Source organism: Prunus dulcis, chromosome 5 (genome assembly GCF_902201215.1).
Source record: "Prunus dulcis chromosome 5, ALMONDv2, whole genome shotgun sequence".
In the NCBI taxonomy this organism is placed as follows: domain Eukaryota; kingdom Viridiplantae; phylum Streptophyta; class Magnoliopsida; order Rosales; family Rosaceae; genus Prunus; species Prunus dulcis.
This window is the reverse complement of record NC_047654.1, coordinates 2159838-2183017: the sequence shown is the minus strand read 5'-3', so window position 1 is coordinate 2183017 and position 23180 is coordinate 2159838. Positions and strand designations below refer to the sequence as shown.

Below are 23180 nucleotides of genomic sequence, written 5' to 3'. Positions count from 1 at the left end.
GTGTTAAACGAGACGCCACTCCGTGATTCAATGACATCGGATTCACCTCTCGATTCTCCTATGAGTCAAGACTCACCCATCGAAAAGGAGCCGAGGCCCATTGGCCGAAAGGCAGCGAAGGCAAAGAAAGCGGGTAATTCAAGCAATCATAATTCACAATTTTTGGAGGAAATTGCAAGGCAAAACGGCATAAGAATAGAAATGGAGCAAAAACGCCAAGATAACGAGTTGGCCCTTCAAGCTGAGTATGCACGAGAAAGGGAGTATTTGCACAAAAAAGATATGGACAAGACGGATCGGGAAACCATGGCGATGGATACAAGTCATATGTCCCCTGAAACAAAACAATTTTGGAAGCTAGAACGAAGGGATGTTATGAGAAGAAGACTTTTTCGGGATGATGGGCCTAGCAACACGGATTGGTTAAATGATGGAAACCATTAAATTAGTTAGCATACCTTTTATGTATTTGTATTTTAGTTGTTTTCTATTAAAGTTGTTGTAATTCATGTATTTTATTTTAGTAGTAATTCATAATGACTTGTATTACATTTCATTATTTAATAAACAAAGCATTCAATAAATTACCTTTTTATTCAACATATTCCATACTTCAAACAAAACATAAAAAAAAATAAAAATAAAGTACAAACAAGGCACAATAATAATAACCAACCACAACCAAACCATAATAAATAAAAATACAACACAACCTAACCATAACTAAATAAAACATAACCAAAGCATCTATGCTCCATCATTAATCTTCATTGCCTTTCACCGCCCATAGATGCTCCATCAAGTGAACTTGACGCATTTCATGAATATACGAAGATTGCATCTCTGTATATCGATCTATCATTCGGGTCATCAAATGACCATCCCTCACCAACGGTTCCGGCTCAAACGGTTCTCCATTTGGCCCCATGGGCCTTTCATAAATCCGTGTCAAAGCCGTGTTCATTGGATCTGGTTCGTAGACCTCTAAAGCATCATAATCGTACTCATCCTCCACAATCATATTATGGAGGATGATGCAAGTCATCATAATTCTTCTGAGGATCTCCTCATCAAACATACGGGCCGCACCTCGAATAATCAACCACCGAGCTTGAAGGATGCCAAAACACCTTTCGACATCTTTCATGTATCCCTCTTGATATGTAGCAAATAATTTTTGCTTCTGGGATCGGGGATTCGGAATGGATTTGACAAAAGTCATCCACCTCGGGTAGATGCCATCAGCTAGATAGTATCCCGTCTGGTATACTGTATTGTTGACTTCATAGGTGACATTGGGGCCTTGGCCTCTCAATACATCGTTGAAGACGGGGGATTGACCCAGCACGTTGAGGTCATTTTGTGATCCTGCAACTCCGAAGAAGGCATGCCAAACCCATGTGTCGAAGCCAGCAACGGCTTCAAGGATGATACTTTTTTGGCCTTTTCTATTTCCATAATCACCTTGCCAGGCAGTTGGGCAATTCTTCCATTGCCAATGCATGCAGTCGATGCTACCAATCATTCCAGGGAATCCTCGAGCTTCGGCTTTTTGTAGAAGCCGTTGGAGGTCCCTGGGAGTAGGTCTATGCAGGTAGTCCCTAGTGTACAGAGTTTCAACAGCTTGACAAAATCTTACCAAAGCCTCCAACGTAGTGGACTTCCCCATCCGGGCAATCTCATCCACCTGATCAGCAGATTCTCCATACGCCAACATTCGTATAACAGCTGTAAGCTTTTGCTCCGGAAGAAGCCCCAAAACCCCAGCAGCATCACACTTTTGAACAAAGTATGCATCATAATTGCAAATATCATGCATGACTTTATTGAACAAATGAGGTTGCATTCTAAATCGCCTGCGAAAATCAACATCAGAGTACAAAGAAGTTGGGATAAAATAATCTTCCAAAAGATTCTTACCCCGAGAATGCCTATGTCTTTCCACATTCCGGCGGCGGCCGACTTGTGAACCACTGAAATATAGTATTTGATGTAGTATTTGATAAGGTGTGAAATTTCTGCTAAGAGCTTGTATTAGGTTCAGGTTCTTGGATTTTAGGCACCACAACTCAAGAGTTAAAATTTAAAATCTGAGTAATGAGTCAGAGTCTGATCGATCGGCGCCAAAATAACCTAGGAATTTAATGTATCAACTAATGAAATCCATTCAAGGAGCTGATTGATTGGCGAGGTTAACCATATATAGATGCAACTTTCGTGCATTCAATAGATTTCATATGATATCAGGCGTACCTTTCATAGAGGCAAGGAAGTCTTCTTCTGAAATGGAGATATTTCTAGTTACTTGCCTATGAGGTTCTCCCACATCTTGACCAATTGTTTTTGACTGAGTTCGTTTTCGAGTGGACGAAGGTATACTGTTTTGTTCAATGTTCGCGGATCATCTATTGTTTTGATTGTATATGCTGCGATGTCATCTTCATCCACTATAGATACATAAACACCGCTGAAGATGATGAATTCTATGTCATCCACATGAAGATGATGAATTCTATGTCATATATACATAAACCAGAGTATCTATATACTATTAGCCTGCATAATAGCAAATGCCTATGGAGGTGAAAAGTGGTGTTTAATTTAATTTATTAGTTTTGGTGTACCTTTAGCATTACCATCTCCATAAATAAGAACTTTCTCCTTTGGAGGAACGAGTGTCCCCATCTGTGAAAGGTTGCCAGCGAAATAACCAGCGACGCCAGCACCACATACATAAGTGAAGGGGATTTTAGCATCTTGTATTGCCTTTCTCACTACCATTTTATCATCAAATGTAACTCTTCCAGGTTCAAGTGCATGTCCCATACGTGGTGGATCTAGACCAAACTCTGAAGGTAAAAAACGCTACACAGAAAAGCCAGGGCAGGAAAAAAAATCAGTATGTTAATTTGATCACGAGTTAGGACCAAAAACATCAAAAAGATTATTCACAAGTCTCATTCAGATGGAAAAGACAAGTCTCATTCCTATATAAAACATTCTCTTCCTCATCATAAATTGGATGAGGTATTTAAAGTCGTACGCTCTTATTATATATAGCAATCTTCTATTATAATATCAAGGGAGCTTTCATACTCCTCTTTTGTTCACTTACACTCACTTTGTTGGAAATTGTATGTTCCCACTATTATTTTGTCCACTTACACTCCCTTTTTTGTTATGGTAAAAGTATTTTTAAAAAAAGAGAATATAAGTGGATAAAAGGAAAATGGGAAAATCGGTACCCTAATATCAATTGTAATTTCGAATATTGAAGTACATCCGAATTAATGAAAAAGTTAAACACTAATAATTAAGCTAAATCATTGTGACAAAAAAAATATAATTAAACTAAATTGTCAATGCGGTCTAGCCCAATCCTTAACTTGAACACTTGTGATTTTAGGTTCAAATCACCATAGCTCGTTGATAGTGTGTGTGTGAAAAACCCCATCCCTTTATAATTTAGACTATCAATTGCATTTATATAAAACAAAAAAAGAAGATAAATCATTCATATTAATTGTACATATATGCCACCTAACATGATCAATAATTATGAAAAAGGTTCTCCTTCATAAGGAAGGACCTATACGGGGGAAATGAATTCTAGATTATTTTAACCTTTTTTGATGTGATTGTAGCACCGTTATGTAAATAAATGCTGTAGTGTGACCGTCCCATTGTTATGTGGTACTACCAATCCTCTCAGAATTCGTATATCTATTAATTAATGTTGTATTCTAAGTTCATGAAATATCAACCATGTCATCCAACTAACACTTGAGTTAATTAGTAACACCACTTGCTACATTCCCAAGAAATTTTATGTTACGTAATGTTACTAATCCATGTGTTATAATATAAGTGCACAATAAACAAAACCAGTAGAATAACATGAGAATAAAAACCTTTTGAGAAACAAAAAGCACACAGAGCAAATGAGCACCATCCTTGCTTAATTCATGTATATATCTAATACAAATACGATCTCTGGCCATAGGTTGTCTGTGAATGACACTAGCACTGGCCACGACACGAGTGTATCCATGAATTATATGAAGCTTTTCTAGTAGTGTTTGTACCTTAATATTTCCGGCTCTTTTGATAGCTTCAACAAGTTGGAGCTGCAGCAAAATGTTGTGACTCCGAATATGTACCCCAGATATGGGGCAGATGACAACATCAACAAGCTTGACAGCACGGACAAGGCTTTCCAGATCAGAAAATGAGCCCTCCACAAGGTGAGCCCCTTGCTTCTTGAATGCCAAGAGAATTTGGAGCTTATCAATGTCAAGGCCAATCTCTGGCCTTTGAAGAACATACGTTGGGTGGCCTTGGGATAGGCTTGCAGAAACAATCCTACGCCCCAGGTACCCAGTACCACCAACCACAAGCACCTTGCTCTTTTCCATGTCGATCTAATTGTACCACTTTTCCCTCTGAATGTGTATATATATACACCTAGGGTTTTACTTTTGTATGTATAACAATAGACACAAGAAGAAAAACATGGACAAAAATGTCGAATCAACGGAGTACATGGACTACAATACTTCACAATGGTAATTTAATAAAAATATATGGATGGAATCTTTCTCACTAAGCAAGGCTCTTTTTGTTAGTGTTTTTCAGGTATGAATACTCAGAATTTGCAGAAGGAAACAAAAGGGAAAGAAGCAAGAAGAGATTACCAAAATCTGTCTGCTATACGTGTAGCAGCAGAGTGTTCATTCACTTCTCTCTTTCTTACAACCTCACGCACATAGTGTGAGGGATATATCTGTTATGCATAGTAGCTGGATCTCTTACATCACAAGATGATCTCAGCCGTTCACTTAGGCAACCAATAGGAAGCTTACACTTGTCATAAAAAGGAAATAAAATGGAAAACGAATTAAACTAACTCTTAAGTCAGCTTAAGGCTTATAATTCAACACTCCCCTTTAAGTCTTGAGCTGATTTAACTCCAAGCATACTTCGTAGGTAATTGAATCGATCCTTAGCCAAGGATTTGGTGAAAATGTCAGCTAGTTGTTCCTTAGTAGGACAGTACACCAAGTCAATGATGCCTTCTTGAAGAGCATCTTTGATGAAATGATATCTTCGATCAATATGCTTTGTCTTCTGATGAAACACATGATTTTTAGTGATGGCAATTGCAGATGTATTGTCACACTGCAATGGAGTTGCTTCTATCTGAAGTTCTCCAAAGTCTTCTAACACGAATCTAAGCCAAATGGCCTGTGCAGTAGCCTCAGATGCACTTATATACTCTGCTTCTGCTGTGGACAGCTCCACACAATTCTGCTTGACTGAAGCCCAAGAGAAAACACCGCTGGCCAAGGAGAATGCATATCCAAAGGTGCTTTTACTGTCATCGATTGATCTTCCCCAGTCACTGTCACAGAAGCCAATCAGCATTGCATTCTTGCCTTTTACATACTCTGGACCATAGTCTAGAGTCCCCTTAATATATCTTAGCACTCGTTTAGCAGTTTCATAGTGCTTATTTGTAGGGCAATGCATGAAACGAGCAAGCAGGCTAGAAGCATACATAATATCTGGTCTAGTGGTAGTTAAGTACAAGAGGCTACCTACAATGCTTCTAAATTACTCTTCACTTGCTGCTCCACTTCCATCATCGTTAACTAGCTTTTCAATAGAGAGGTGTGGTTACAGACTTGCACTCATTTAGGCCAAATTTGTTTAAAAAAGAACCTGCATACTTCTTTTGGTGAATGAATATGCTTGAGTTCGTTTGAACCACTCCCATGCCAAGAAAATGATGTAGAAGTCCCAAATCTCATATTTCATCATCATCTCTTCCTTGAATTCATCTAATAATTCTTCGCAGCTCCCTGTATACATAATGTCATCAACATAAATAGAGACAATGAGAATATCTCTATCTCCCCTTGTCTTGGTATGCAAAGTAGCTTCACTTAGGCTTTTCTCAAAACCACATTGCATGAAGTAGGTGTCTATCTCTCCATACCAAGCTCTAGGTGCTTGTTTTAGACCATAAAGAGCTTTGTGCAGCCTATGTACTTTATCTTCCTTGCCTTTGATCACATAACCCTCTGGTTGGTCTATATATACCTCTTCTTGCAATACACCATTTAGAAAAGTTGATTTTACATCAAGCTGGTACAGCTTCCATTCCTTCTGAGCAGCCAGGGCAATGAGAGTTCTAATGGTGTCCAATCTAGCCACAAGAGCATAGGTTTCATTGTAATCTAGTCCAGGTTTCTGAGCATACCCTTTTGCAACTAACCTTGCCTTGTTCTTTTGAACTGAACCATCCAAGTTTAGCTTGGTTTTGTAAACCCACTTGACTCCAATAACTTGTTTCTCAGTTGGTCTATCAACCAATTCCCAAGTACCATTTTTCTCAATCATTTGGAGTTCATCTTCCATAGCTTTTACCCATGCCTTGTCTTGAGCTGCCTCTGCATATCTTTCTGGTTCAGTGATGCAGAGATTGCACTATGCAAGCACATCATGTAACCTTCTCCACTTCAATGGTGAGTGATCATAAGCTTGAGTGTTCCTTTCTTTAATGCTTATGTCACTTGAGATATGTTGTGACGGTGCTTGAGAGGATGATGGACTTCTTTCATATCGGGTTTGAGTCTGAGGTGTTAGTGCAACATTCTCAGCTTTATCTCCTATAACGAAGCCATGCTCACTTAGACTTTCATCAGGAAATGGTGTAACAGCTTTGCCATGGTGTTCTGTCCAGTTCCAAGATCCTTCCTCATCAAAGGTGACATCTCTTGACAAGGTGAGTTTCTTGGAGATTGGATCAAAAATTCTATAACCTTTCTCACAGGCTGCATAGCCAACAAACACTCCCTTCACACTTTTAGGTTCTAGTTTGTGTCTTAATTCATTAGGCATATGAACATAACACAAGGAGCCAAAAACTTTCAGATGAGCAATGCCCGGCTTTCTTCCACTATAAGCCTCAAAAGGTGTGACATTGTTCAAAGCCTTGGTAGGACATCTATTCAAGATATATATAGCTGTGTGTAAAGCCTCTGCCTAAAGAAAATAAGGTATTTCCTTCTCATGTAGCATAGACTTAGCCATTTCAACCATTGTCCTGTTTTTCCTTTCTACCACTCCATTCTGCTGAGGAGTATATGCCATTATGAGCTGCCTTTGAATCTCATGATCTTCACAAAACTTTATGAACTCATAAGATAGAAATTCTCCACCTCTGTCACTCCTCAAGCATTTCACCTTGTGTCCAAATTGCAATTCAGTCATGGATTTAAATTTCTTAAAACAATTGAAAGCTTCAGATTTGTTTCTTAAGAGATAGACCCAACTCATCCTTGTGCAGTCATCGATGATCAACATGAAATATTTGTTGCCTGCAACAGATTCAGTTTTTATAGGTCCGCAAAGATCAATGTGAACTAACTCAAGTGGAGAGCTTGCCTTTTGAGCTTGATTCTTTGGAAAAACATTTCTGTATTGTTTTCCAAGTTGGCAGCCTTCACACATACCATTTTTCTTTTCCAATTGAGGTAAGCCATGTACCATATCTTTGTCTCTCAACTGCTTCAGTCCTCTAAAGTGTAGGTGTCCTAGCCTTTTGTGCCAAGTCCATGTGCTATGTGTAATACTAGCCTTCATGAGTAGTTGATTCTCAACTAGAAAAGACAGGGGATAGCATATGTTCTTCTTCATTTGAACTTTGATAATGAGGCAGTTCATTAAGGAGCTTTCAAACACCTTGCACATTCCATCTCCAAACACCAAACAATATCCATGCTCATCCATTTGTCCAACACTCAACAGATTCTCTTTCAATCCTGGAAGATACATTACTTCTCTTATGTATTTTCTTCCTTTTGTTGTGTCAATGACCAGTGAACCCATGCCAGCCACATTCACAAAAGAACCAGTTGGCATCTGCACTTTTCCAGCCACATTTGTCCTTACATCAACAAGCAAATCCACATTTCCAGTCATATGGTTGCTACAACCACTGTCAATGTACCAATCCCCATTTGGTTTTGACTTAATGGTAGCACAATTTGCATAGAACAGATTTCCAGACACCTCCATTTGACTTGCACAGTTTGCCTTATGCACAGTCTTCTCTGCAGTGCACTCTCTAGCCAAGTGACCAAACCTATCACAGTTGTAACACTTTGGCTTGCCTTTATACCTACATTCTCCAAAGTGATATTCAGAGCACACCTTGCATTGGGGTTTTACAGCTTCTTGACCTGTAGATGAACTGTGAGTCTGTGCAGAATTATTCCATTGAGGCTTGCCTTTTGATTCCCAAGGTTTGCCTTTTGGATTTTAATTTTTCAGAGCCTTGGATGGACCAGAATTAGCTGCAATCTTATTCTGACTTTTTGAACTCATTGTGAATGAGGCAAAAGCTTTCTCAGTTGCATCTGCATTGTGCAACTCAAATCGTTGCTCTTGACTCTTCAAAATAGCAATTACTTCTTGCAATTCCATAGTCTCTAGACTCTTAGTGTTTTCAATCACTAAGCAAATGGGGTCATATACCTTGCTAAGACTAATCAAAACCTTTTGCACAAGCCTCTCATTGGAGAGCACTTCACCATATGTTTTCATTTGATTAATCAGATCATTCAGCCTAGTAAGGTAAACAGACAATGACTCACTATCATGCATTCTAGTATATTCAAATTCACGTATGAGATTTTGAAGTTTTACCGATCTAACGTGATCTCCACCATGAAATTCTCCATACAGCAGCTCCCAAGCAGCTTTGGCAGAGGCTGCATTTGCAACGTGAGAAAATCTGATCTGAGACTGCATTTTGGATAATACCCAAAGCTTTTGCATCCTTCATGAGGATTGCAGCTGCTTTCTCATCGTCTTCTTCCTCTGAGGTCTCCTCAGTTGCCTTCTTCTTCTTCTTCGAATCCGAGACTAGGATTCCCTTCTCTACTAGATTCCAAAGCCTATATGATTTGAATATGGTCACCATCTTAATCTTCCAAAACTCATAATTTTCACTAGAGAAAATTGGGGTTCTCACCTCTGAGCTTCCAGATCTAGCCATGGTTGGTCTCTGATTCTTCCAAAAACAAGTTGTTTTCAAATTTTGGGAGCAGCTTCGTGAGCTTCAAACGAGTCTCCAAAATTTCCCGATGATTCTTCCTTTCACAAATTGAACGCCCAGCTCTTTAGATAATCGAACCTGGCTTTGAGGCCATGTTAGTGTTTTTCAGGTATGAATACTCAGAATTTGCAGAAGGAAACAAAAGGGAAAGAAGCAAGAAGAGATTACCAAAATCTGTCTGCTATACGTGTAGCAGTAGAGTGTTCATTCACTTCTCTCTTTCTTACAACCTCACGCACATAGTGTGAGGGATATATCTGTTATGCACAGTAGCTAGATCTCTTACATCACAAGATGATCTCAGCCGTTCACTTAGGCAACCAATAGGAACCTTACACTTGTCATAAAAAGGAAATAAAATGGAAAACGAATTAAACTAACTCTTAAGTCAGCTTAAGGCTTATAATTCAACACTTTTCCCTTCTCTCTATATAATTAGTAATAGTTACTCTAAACAATAAATATTATAATAAAAAATGTGAGAGCATGCATGTGCATCTAAAGATGCGCCCAAACCAACCTCTCTTTTTCTTTCTTTTGTAATTTTTATTCTCTCCATATCTCATCTTTCCCAATGCCTTCATTTTTTTATTTTTTTCCCATCTTCTTCCTTCCATCACTTTCCATCTCTTCCTCTCCTTTTTTTCCCCTTCTTCTTCTTCTTCTTCTTCTTCTTCTTCTTCTTCTTCTTCTCTCTCTCTCTCTCTCTCTCTCTCTCTCTCTCTCTCTCTCTCTCTCTCTCTCTCTCTTTTTCCTGCTTCTTCTTCTGTCACACTGCAATTGTTTTCCTTCTGCCTCTTTTGCTCGTTTCCCATATCTCTCTCTTTTTGTTTTGTTTTGTTTTTCCGTCCCTCTCTCTTCCTTCTTCTCCTTCTTCCCGCTCTCCCTCGAAGACCATTTGTTGTGTGGCCTTATCCTTTTTGTGGGATTTCATTGTAGGGTTTAATTTCAGATTTGAACCGCATCTCCCTTTAGATAGAAAGGTAAATGTTTTGTTTTTTGAAGTTTTCATGTGGGTTTAATTTCAGGAATGATTTTGGGTTTTATTTGTGAGACTCAATTGGAAAGCTTCCATCTCTCAACCTTCTATTGAAATCATTTTCATATCAGAGTTTTTTATATGTGAAGCCCAACCGACGCCGACATTGTTCACACGGATCCGATTGTAGCTGGACTGTGTCTGGAATTTTTTTTCTTTTGGTTATTTGTTCTTAAGTTTCTTGGTTTGAATTATTTGGTTAAAAGTTTCGGGACATTTCGATCAATTAATTATAACTAAAAATAATTAAAAGTATTTTTTTTAAAAAAAAATAAAAATTTAAGTTAATTACACCAGACTTCCCCTAACCCTTACTGATACGCCAATTGTTGCGCACCCTATGTATGTACACCGTAGTCCATATTTCTGTTTGTCTCTTGGCGTGAGTTGTCTCTTGCCTGCATTTTTTAGGGTGTGGATCATAATAGCCTATGGTTATAATGTTTTGGGGTATATATGCATGGGTATTATTCATTTCTCCAATATCTTGCAAATACAAACACCCAATTCACAGTAAGCTCACTCATTTAAGGAAATGATGCCAAATGCTTTTTTTTTTTTCCTTCCTGTCAAAGCATAAGAGAAGAATGCAGAGTAAGAAATGGCAAATAAATAATTTTATTGAAATAAACGTTTATATAAGATTGATAATATTTCCATAACCGTACAATATTAAGAATTCCGAGGGCCACAATGTTCTATCCTTGAATATATATATTTGTTAGTGCATGTGTTCATTTTATTTTAAGCTCTTTAGGCTAAAGTTTGATTTTTATAAGTTTAGGCATTATGCTAATAAAAGTATTGGAAATTAAATAACTACTTTCTCTTAGTAGGTCATTGGTGAGATTGGCACCAAAAAAAAAAAAAAAAGATAAAGAGATTAAAAGATGAAATAAAGCAAGAAGTATGGCCAGCCACTAGCAAGCAATTACAAGCACATGCTCGTTGAAGTGTGGCAACCAAACAAATAAAGATGAAGAAGAAATAGAGTAAAACCAGCAAAAGAGAAAGGTGTTGCACTCAACGTAAAAGAAATGATATTGAATACAAAAGTAATGAAACTGGTGTTGGATAAATTGATGATGAGAAGAAACAATAATTTAGAGATGGGCTACAACAATAACAACAATAATCAACCACACCATTCACTTCTAAAGTAAAAAAAATCAAAGCTTTATTTTTGCACAACAGAGACTTTAGTTTGGCCCTCTTGATATCCTCTCTTGGGTTTTCAAGCATTGCTTCTTAGGGCTCATCACTTGAGCCTCCAAAGATCGCACACATCTCTCTTGAACTCCTCTCGTGATCTCCCTTGTGCTTCCTTGGGTTCTCCAAGGCCTCCAGCTGCTTTTGCAAGTTTTTAGAATAAAAATCTACCATCTTTGATAGCTTTTCATTCTCTTCCTGCAATATTTGAAGTTGGTATCGATTCTCCTTTGCCGTCTTGCCTTATCCGTTTTCAATCTTTTGATGTCACGCTGATAATCATCAACCAAATTCCGCTCTGTCACCAACTAAGTTCTCAGTACTTGCACCTCATGAGATTTCGCAATGAGGCGATACCCCACACTTGTGATAGATGCCGCTGATAATCATCAACCAAATAATCCAAAAAACATACAAACTAGCCCTATACGAATTAATTATTTGGACCTACCTATTTAATTATGCCATTTTTTTAAAATTTATTTGACCTTCTCTTTCCTTCTTTTGTTGATAGTAATGTATGTCTGTTTCAATTTTATTTTTTTATTTTTTATTTATTTTTTTTTTTGGTTGATGCCAGTTTACCCTCACGACCTCCAGCCAGAAGCAGCAGCTGCTGCTTTCCACCATCACCACCAAATGAGACACTCTTCTTCTTCTTCCTTCTCATCCCTCCTCTCCATCTCTCAGCCTCGAAAACCCAGCACTTGTAGCCCCACCCAGCTGCACACAGGTTACCCCTTTGGGGTATTTCGTCGAACACTTTGCGAGGGTCAAGTTTGACTGCTCTAATGGAGGATTTCAGAGGTTGCAGGGTTAATTAACCACCCTTGCTCCTCTGTGGGTCCACCCCCGAGAAGAATGCATAGTAAAAAATGGCAAATAATTAATTTTGTTGAAATAAACCTTTAGATAAGATTGATGATATTTCCATAACTGTACATTATTAAGAATTCTGAGTGCCACAATGTTCATATTTATGGAAATTTGAAACTCATTCGTTGAGGAGTACATGTGTTTCTCGTATTGTACATACGTATGACCTGTTGTTCTGTCATTTGTGTTGCATTGTCACCATGTTATCGATATCACTTTCTCAAATGTCTTTCTATAGTGTTCTTTTATATTCTCCTATTTTTATTTTGAAATTTTTTTAATCTACATATATATTAGAGTTTTTGAAACAAATACCTAAAAAAAGAAGGAGAAATTATTACAATTTAAGCATGTTCCCTTGATAATATCCTTCCCCACTCTCTCTCCTCGTATTTTTCTTTATCCTGTACTTTTTCTGTCTTCATTTTAAACTAATTCGTGAAAGATTTAAAGATTACTACACATATTTCATAGAGGTTTAGGCAAAACATGATACAGAAACATTATGAATCACCATCACCTGTGTCTCAGTTGACATAGCCACTAGTGACCCATCCTTGAACCACTTAATTGTTGTCTTCTAATCAAAATAGGGATCTAAGACTTGGTATTCAATTCAACTAAAACTAATCGAACATCTCTTTTAAAGTTAGTGTTTAAGGTTCACACAGAGACGTAAGGATTCCTATTCATTGTGGATTAGAAGTTCTAAACCTAGAGCGATAAGGAAAGGCTTAAGAGTTTCTTGATGGGTAAGACTCTCAGCTGATGCCTATAAATACAAGTGCTCATTTCTCATTCGATCACATTATCATAAAAACATTCATACCCCATCTAGAATAAGTGAGTTAAACATCAAATTAAGTGGATAAAAGCACTTGTTCTTATTCTTAATACTCATTTGAACATCCATAATTGCAGTCCAAGTAGCCAGAATAGTGTTTAAACAGTCATAATAGTAGCATACCAAGGTTAGTTGCTCTTTTATATGCAGTATGCAGAGTTTATATGTAATATTAGAGCTTAGGCTGCATGTTTTAGAACCAAAACGCACTTGTTCACATGATCAAGATGCCAAGCTCTTAATATGTGTAAGCAAGCATATTAGATACTCAATCTGCATGTTTTCAATTTGATTATAATTTGCATAACTTTTCTGACCAAGTTGAGTTTAAGTTTTTGTATTAAGCACAGACATAAATGTATCAAGTTCTAAAGCCAAAAATACCACCAGAAAGGCAAAACCTAAAACTAAAAGTTATAAATCGTATATGTTGGACACCAGGGTTCGCTTTCTTGTTATGCGAGGAGAGTCGTGTGTCACATCTAGGGTTTGTTTTTGCGTCCAACAGTTGTTTTCTCGTGCTCAGTTGTCGTCGCTATTTCTCTCCTGCCCAGTCGCACGTTTAGTCTATGTCATTGCGCTCTTGTAGGCCTGCCTTATTGCCTTCCTCTTCTCAGTCCACCCTCGTCCACGTTCTCTCTCCAGTCTGTCATCGTTGTGCCTCTTCCCAATATTGGGGTCTGGTTCGATCGCTCTCAGATTTCCCTCCCTTGCTATTCGGTGCCTCGTTTTCATTGTGTTTTGGGCCTCATCTCCTCTAGTCGCTGCCATGTCTACGTTAGTTCATGGTTGTCCTTATTCGATTGCACCTGTTTCTGGTAGTGATACCTTGGTTTATGGGGTAGACTTCATGGCTCCTAAGTGCTTTTGAACTGATGCCTATTCTGACAAACCTATGGAGACCAGTCTAGTGGGGTCTCTTAGGAGCCTTCCTTAATGTGTTATTGAAGCATTCGTGAGCTTGGCATCCAATGAATGGTTTTGTGCCTGAACTTAATATGACTTTCAATTCATAGTAAGCTCACTCATTTAAGGAAATGAAACCAAATGCTTTTTTTTTTTTTTTTTTTTTCCCTTCTTGTCAAAGCATAAGAGAAGAATGCAGAGTAAGAAATGGCAAATAATTAATTTAGTTGAAATAAACGTTTAGATAAGATTAATGATATTTCCATAACCGTACAATATTAAGAATACCGAGTGCCACAATGTTCATATTTATATGGAAATTTGAAACTCATTCGTTGAGGAGTACACGTGTCTCTTGTATTGTATGTACGTATGAGCTGTTGTTCTGTCATTTGTGTTGCATTGTCACCATGTTATCCATATAACTTTTTCAAATGTCTTTCTAGTGTTTTTTTATATTCTCCTATTTTTCTTTTGAATATTTTTTTTATCTACATATATATTAGAGTTTTTGAAACAAATATCTAAAACAAGAAGGAGAAATTATTACAATTTAAGCATGTTCCCTTGATAATATCCTTCCCCACTCTCTCTCCTCATGTTTTCTTTATCTTGTATTTTTTGTGTCTTAAGTTTAAACTAATTCGTGAAAGATTAAAGATTACTACACATATTTCATAGAGGTTTAGGCAAAACATGATACAAAAATATTAGAGATATTTAGTGATATACCCATTTCTAGCACTAATATTATAAATAAACCCTACACAATTGAATTCCTATAAACAAACCCAAAAAAAACCCAAAAAATGATAGCTAGCCTTATTGAATTTAATATTGATTATTAAATTACTTTGATGCCCTATTGAGTGCTTTGGGTATTTTTATGAGATTTTGGGGTTGGGCTTGTTTTAAGAAATTGATGGCATTTTGTAATTTATAAGAAGTTAAAAGCTTTTTTGTTATGTTGTAAATGGGCTTTGGGTGTGTTTCTAAAGTCCATTTTATATAGGGTATTTTTATAATTTAGGCCCCCATATTGGGTATAATAGTGAATCTCCCAAAATATTATGAATCGCCACCACCTGTGTCTCAGTTGACATAGCCACTAGTGACCCATCCTTGAACCACTTAATAATTGTTGCCTTCTAATCATGATAGGGATCTAAGACTTGGTATGGATTAGGAATTTAACTAAAACTCTAATCTGACATCTCTTTTAAAGTTAGTGTTTAAGGTTCACACATAGAGACAGAAGGATTCCTACTTCATTGTGGATTAGAAGTTTTAAACCTAGAGCGATAAGGAAAGGCTTAAGAATTTCTTGATGGGCAAGACTCCCAACTGATGCCTATAAATACAAGTGCTCATTCTCATTCGATCACACCATCACAAAAACATCCATACCCCATCTAGAATAATTGAGTTAAACATCAAATTAAGTGGATAAGAGCACTTGTTCTTATTCTTAATACTCATTTGAACATCCATAACTGCGGTCCAAGTAGCCAGAATAGAAATTAAAGTAACCAGAATAGTGTTTAAATAGTCAAAATGGCAGCATACCAAGGTTAGTTGCTCTTTTATATGCAGTATGTAGAGTTTACGTGTGATAACAGAGCTTAGGTTGCATGTTTTAGAACCAAAACGCACTTGTTCATATGATCAAGATGCTAAGCTCTTAATACGTGTAAGCAAGCATATTAGACACTCAATTTGCATGTTTTCGATTTGATTATAATTTGCATAAATTTTCTGACCAAGTTGAGTTCAAGGTTTTGTATTAAGCATAGACATAATACATATGTATCAGGTTCTATAGCCAAAAATACCACTGGAAAGGCAAAACCTAAAACTAAAAGTTATAAATCTTATGTTGGACACCAGGGGTCACTTTCTCGTTATGCGAGGGGGGAGTCGTGCGTCACATCGATAGGGTTTCTTCTTGAGTCCAACAGCCGTCTTCTCGTGGTTAAGTTGCTGATCCTAGTTTTGTTATTGTTGTGTTGTATTTCTCAGTTCTTCTCTCAGCAGACCTTTGATTCTTCGCTTGTCTTAAGGACTATGGATTCATAGGAGGTTTCCTTGTCAGGACTTTTTGTTGGGATGATACAGCGTGTCTTTGAGGACTTTTTGTTTTCTTTTTTTCCTGGCTTGCTCATTGTCTTTTGTCTCTTCTCGTGTTGCTTCCTGCAGACTTCTCTATTCTCAGGGCCAATCGTTATTGGCGGTTTATAGCGCTGGTGTGCTTTGTGGGTTCTATCTGTCTTTTTTGGAGCTTTGGTGTATTGTTTGTCAGATGCAGGGTTGAATGCTCTTAACTACTTGAGCTAAAAGATATATGAATGCCTATAGTGGTAAAAAGTTATGTTTAACTTAATTTATTAACTTTTGCCTTTAACGTTACCATCTCCATAAATAAGCACCTTTTTCCTTTGGAGGGAAGAGTGTTCCCATCTGAGAAAGGTTGCCGGCAAAATAGCTGGCGAAGGAGGCGCCACATACATAAGTGAAAGGGAGTTCAGCATCTTGTATTGCCTTTCTCACTATCATTTTCTCATCAAATGTAACTCTTCCAGGTTCAAGTGCATGTCCTATACGTGTTGGATCTAAACCGACCTTTGATGGCAAGAAACGCTGCACAAAAAAGGCCAGGGAAACAAAGAGAGTAAGAAATACTGAGTTAGGGGAATTAACAAGGACAATAAGCCTTTGTACCGAAGTTTTGAACCGTGGTAAATTAAATTCATAAGTTTAGTATCAAATAATATATAGGACTCACTTTGTTTCTTTTCATATTGAAGACTTCACCAGTAAAAAAAACCCTTTGCACGACCAAATTTTGTGCGACCAAATGTTTTGCGACGAAAAACTATTGTCACGCAAAGTCACTTCACGACAAACTTTTGCGCGACGATAATAAATCAAAGTCTTGTGCAACCAAATTTTGCGCGATGAAAACTTTGCGTGACGCCAATACATCGTCGCTCAAAGTGACTTTGCGCGACGAAACAATAAACTTCGTCGCACAAAGTCCTAATCAAAATTAAAAAAATTATTTTTTAAAATCTTTGCCTGACGTAATCCAAACATTTCGTCGCCTAAACCAATTTTTTATTTTGTATGCATAACACTTAAGAAATTAGACGGTATATATATTTATTAAGTAGCTTTAAATTTATTATTTTAGATCGGATCGGATTTTTGTTAGAAAAATATATTATTGTTGTTCGGATTGGGTTTTTGTTGGAAAATATATCTTAAATTGAGGTTCGAATTAGTTCATTGTATTCATATAGGGTCAAGGAGTGTAGCTGTAAAAATTCATCAAAATCGGAGTTAAAATAACCGTTAAATCATGATTTTTCATTATAACCGTCGAAAAGTTTTGTCTCATTACTTGGTCTCTGAATGTTCATGTTTTTCAATTTTTGGCGTATATGATCTCGAAGTATAAACAAACAAGTTTGACGGTTGGATCATTGAAACTAGTTTTGTTGAATGCATATGCCATTAGAACAATAAATTCACTAACAATTAAGAGTTTATTTATAATTTCATTAAATATGTTCAGATTTTGTGGTATCCACTAGTGTAAATATTTTAAATTGAAGATCAAATTCATATAGGGTGAAGGAGTGTAGCTGTAAAAAATCATTAAAATCGGAGTTAAAATAACCATTAAATCATGATTTTTCATTTATAACCGTTGAAAAGTTGTCCCATTACTTGATCTATGAATGTTTATTTTTTCCGATTTTTGGCTATATGATCTCGAAGTATAAACAATCAAGTTTGACGGTTTTATCGTTGAAACTAGTTTCGTAGAATGCATATGCCATCAAAACAATATATTCACTAACAATTAAGAGTTTATTTATACTTTCGTTAAATATAACATAAGATTATGTCGTATCCACTAGTGTAAATATTTTAAATTGAAGATCAAATTCTGTCATTATATTCATATAGGGTCAAGGAGTGTAGTGGTAAAAAAAATCATCAAAATCGGAGTTAAAATAACCGTTAAATCGTGATTTTTCATTTATAACCGTCAAAAAGTTTTGTCCCTTTACTAGATCTCTAAATGTTTGTTTTTTGCAATTTTTGGGGTATGCGATCTCGAAGTATATACAAACAAGTTTGACAATTGGATCGTTGAATGGTATGTATATATATATTTATTTATTAAGTAGCTTTAAATTTATTTATTTTTTAATATAACAATGGGGTCCTCGTGCAAAAACCAATAGCAAGGCGTCATAATGTAAACATGCGTCGGGCAAACCAATTAAATTTTTTTATTTAATTATACATTATAAATTTTAAGATATAGTTGTTTTCATAAGTTTTTATTTTTTTGAAAACTTTGCTCAACGAATATCAATATTTCATCGCCTAACCCTTATTTACTTCTTTTTATATTTTATATTGTTAAACTAAATTATTTCTTTATTTTTTATTATTTTCTTTGCGCGACGAAAACACATTTGGTCGCCTTAACTTTAGTTATATTTTAAATTGTAAAATAAAATTATTTTATTTTTTATTATTCATAGCAATTATTTTTATAAATATTGCGCTACGATCCAATTTTTCGTCTCTCAAAAGTTTGCATTTGGGCGGGTATCTTAAAAGGGACGCGGGAATTTTTTGGTCTCGCAAAACTTTGTGCGACCAACAACTCGTCACGCAAAACTCTAAAAATTTGGGTGGGCACCAAAAATGGGACGAGGGAATTTTTTTCAGGACTTTGCATGACCAAGATTTCGTCGTGCAAAGTGATACGGTTTTTAATACCAAAATAACTCCTCCACCACTTTCTCAATGTCTTTCTCTGGTCTTACCTCTCCTCTCTCTTTCCCTCTCCCCAAATCCGACCTTTTCTCTCACACTCACTCCTCTCACTTAATCTCTCATCTCTCTCATCACTATCTCTCACTCTCACTCACTCTCTCATCTCTCTCTCACTATCTTCTCTAATTCTCTCACAATCACTTCTCCCTCTCATTCTCACTCACTCTCAATCTTGCCAAGAGGTATATTCTCTCCGAATTTTAAATTTTTTTCATTAATATGTGTTTTTGGAGTTAGTTTTGAGTTTGTATGGGGTTTGGGGTTGAGTATAGGGTGAGGATTAGAGTTTGGGTTGGATTTGGGGTATAACAATTTCAGGAGAGATTATGTCAATTTTTTGTTATTTGACCATATATATATATATATATATATATATATATTTTTTTTTGTAGGGAATCGTCTAGACTTTGACGGTTAAAGTTGAGGATTAGGACACTATCGAAACATATCATTCGCCACTACCACCACAATAGGCTTGTATTAAGATTTTATTATTGTACTTCGTTAATTTATGTGTACATTTTGAATATTATATATATATATTTATTTATTGTGTAATTTGATCACTATTTTTCATATGTAATTTTATTTTGAATATGTCAATTTAAATTAAAGTAATTAAAAAAATATATATACAATTAAATTAAATTTAAAAAGTAAAAATTAAAATAAATTAATATAATTAAATTAATATAAGAGAAATAATAAAACAAAAAGTCAAAAACCTTGCGCGCCAAAATATTTCGTCGCGCAAACTATTAAATTAGTTTATTTTAATTAAAAAATTTTCAAACACAAAAAATATTTTGTCGTGCAAATATTTGTGTGACAAAATTGTACTTTGTGCAACAAACTTATTTCGTCGCGCAAAGGGTTTTTTTGTAGTAGTGATGATAGATCCCATCTTAGATTTAAAATCATTATTCACCCAAAAATTATGTCAAAGCTTGTGTATAAAATATAATGTCACTAATCGGCCATTTATAACAATAGATAATAAGTGTTTAATATGCTGTATTACATACACAAAATGGCTGCAGGAAAGCTGTAATATCCTCCATGAAAGTGATCACAAGATAAATGTATTCTTTGAGAAACTATTATTAAACACCTTGTTTTGTTTCTCATGCATAAATTTTTATGTATTCATTCATGCGGGTGTATTTCACTTCTGGGTAAAGCTTTGAAGCTTCTTCTCCTTCTTCCCCGATTTCAAAGTTTGTCAGAGCGCCTTCGTAGAACATGTGGTAGAAATGCCCCGCTCCTACCTGGCCTGCATAGTCCATACCTGAAATATAGTATTTCATAAGGTGTGAAATTTCTGCTTAGAGCTTGTATTAGGTTCAGGTTCTTGGATTTTAGGCACCACAAGTCAAGAGTTAAAATTTAAAATCTGAGTAATGAGTCAGAGTCTGATCGATCTGCGCAAAAATAACCTAGGAATTTTAATGTGCTGACCAATGAAATCCATTGAAGGAGCTGATTGATTGGCGAGGTTAAACCATATACAGATGCAACTTTATAACTTTCGTGCATTCAATAGATTTCATATGATATCATGCGTACCTTTCGTAGAGGCGAGGAAGTCTTCTTCTGAAATGGAGACATGTTCTAGTTTCTTGCCTATGAGGTTCTCCCACATCTCGACCAATTGTTTTTGACTGAGTTCGTTTTCAGGTGGACGAAGGGATACTGTTTTGTTCAATGTTCGCGGATCATCTATTGTTTTGATTGTATATGCTGCGATGTCATCTTCATCCACTATAGATACTGCACGGTACATGAAGATGATCAACAAAGATGATTAATTCTATGTCATATATACATAAACCAAAGTATCTATATACTATTAGCCTGCATTATAGTAAATGCTTATGGAGGTGAAAAGTGGTGTTTTAATTTAATTTATTAGTTTTGGCGTACCTTTAGCGTTACCATCTCCATAAATAAGAACTTTCTCCTTTGGAGGAACGAGTGTCCCCATCTGTGAAAGGTTGCCGCCGAAATAAGCAGCGAAGGCGGCACCACATACATAAGTGAAGGGGATTTTAGCATCTTGTATTGCCTTTCTCACTACCATTTTTTCATCAAATGAAACTCTTCCAGGTTCAAGTGCATGTCCCATACGTGCTGGATCAAAACCGAACTCTGATGGCAAAAAACGCTACACAGAAAAAGCCAGGGCAGGAAAAAAGTGACATATATGAGTTCGTAATGAGTATGTTAATTTGATCACGAGTCACGACCAACAATATCAAAAATATCATTCACAGTTCTTATTCAGACTAAAAAGACAAGTCTGACTCCTATAAAAAACACTTTCACTTCCTCAGCATAAATTGGCTGAGGCATTTAAAGTCGCGCGCTCTTATTACAATCTTCTATTATAACAATAATATCAAGGGAGCTGATTTTCTCTTCCCCTTTTTATTTATTGACACTCCTTTTACTTGGAAATTATATGTTCCCACTCATCTTTTATTCACTTACATTCCCTTTTTTGTTACAGTAAAAAATATTGAAAAAAACAAAATGGAGTATAAATGGAGAAAAAGAAAGTGGGAAAATGAGCACCCTAATATCAGTTGTGTTTTCAAATATTGAAGTAGACCCTAATTAATGAAAAAGTTAAACCACTAATAATTAAACTAAGTTGTTGTGACAAAAAAAATATATATAATTAAGCTAAATCATCAACGCGGTCTAACCCAATGGTAAAGAGCCTTAACTTGAAGACCAGTGATTTCAAATTCAAATCATCATAACACCTTGATAGTTTGTATATGAGAAACTCCGTCCCCTGTAGTTCAGTTGCATTTATATGAAACAAAAAAAGATAAATCATATCATTCATATCAATAATGAAGAAAAAAAGGTGCTCCTCCATAAGGACCTATACGGGGAAATAAAGCTGTCTTACCAGATTATTTGAAACGTTTTTTATGTGACGTGACACTATTACACAAAGAAATGTTACAGTGTGACCATCCTGTTGTAATTGGTACTACCAATCCCCTCAGAATGCGTATATTTATTAATTAATGTCATCCAACTAACATTTGAGTTAATTAGTAACACCACATGTTACACACCCAAGAACTTTTACGTCATGTAGTGTTACTAATCCATGTGTTATTATATGAGTACAAAATAAACAAAATCCTGTAGAATAACATGAGAGTAAAAACCTTTTGAGAAACAAAAAGCACATAGAGCAATTGTCCACCCTTGCTTAATTCATGTATATATCCCTAATACAAATAGGATCTTTGGCCACAGGTTGTGTGTGACTGACACTAGCGCACTGGCCACGAGTGTATCCATGACTTATATGAAGCTTTTCTATTAGTGTTTGTACCTTAATATTTCCGGCTCTTTTGATAGCTTCAACAAGCTGGAGCTGCAGCAAAATGTTGTGACTCCGAATATGTACCCCAGATATGGGGCAGATGACAACATCAACAAGCTTGATAGCACGGACAAGGCTTTCCAGATCAGAAAATGAGCCCTCCACAAGGTGAGCCCCTTGCTTCTTGAACGCCAAGAGAATTTGGACCTTATCAATGTCAAGGCCAATCTCTGGCCTTTGAAGAACATATGTTGGGTGGCCTTGGGATAGGCTTGCAGAAACAATCCTACGCCCCAGGTACCCAGTACCACCAACAACAAGCACCTTGCTCTTTTCCATATCGATCTAATTGTACCACTTTTCCCTCTGAATGTGTATATATATATATATATATATTGAACCAAAAAACTTCACACAAATGTTTTTTTTTTGGCAAGTTTCTATTGGTCAAAACCCAAGTCGTACAAACCTTATCTAGATAAGTGCAAAAATAAGGGGTGGCTGATCATTATAAAGGGAATAGCTCTTAATGCCACTGCTTTTTTTATTTTAACTGAAAATACCACATCTTCCCACAAATTTTGCAAACATCACCTATAAATACATACAGCATCTTGTATTTGGTTTATCTTTCTGAAACTAGACCTGGAACGTCTACTCACTACAAGAAAAACATCCTTTGTTGACACTTAAAAGGCGTTATAACATGTCAACTATATAGGCAAATGATATTAAAAACATAAAGGAATGGAAATGAACCAAATCATCTAATATCCAGTAAGTAAGTGTAGGTCTCAAACTATGTAGAACTTGTCACTTGGAAGCTTGATATTCCTTAGCACTTGATGAGCCTAAAATTGCCACAAGAAGAAAAACATGGACAAAAATGTCGAATCAACGGACTACATGGACTACAATACGTATTAAGAATTTTAGAATAGTGACGATGCATGGTAATGCCCCGTTTTGGTAGGTA

General features: G+C 36.2%; 1 protein-coding gene and 1 pseudogene across 1 annotated transcript; both read right to left on the bottom strand.

The window, feature by feature from the left end:
- Positions 1-2233: 2233 nt before the first annotated feature.
- On the bottom strand, positions 2234-4415 carry LOC117627534 (annotated as a pseudogene).
- Positions 4416-19932: 15517 nt separating this feature from the next.
- LOC117628098 (isoflavone reductase homolog) lies at positions 19933-22550 on the bottom strand. Its single transcript, XM_034360464.1, has 4 exons — positions 22214-22550; positions 20779-21019; positions 20422-20625; positions 19933-20143 (listed from the first exon to the last, which is right to left on the bottom strand). The coding sequence occupies exons 1-4, from the start codon at positions 22541-22543 to the stop codon at positions 19980-19982; spliced, it is 939 nt and encodes a 312-aa protein (XP_034216355.1). The 5' UTR covers positions 22544-22550; the 3' UTR covers positions 19933-19979.
- Between the last annotated feature and the right edge of the window lie 630 nt (positions 22551-23180).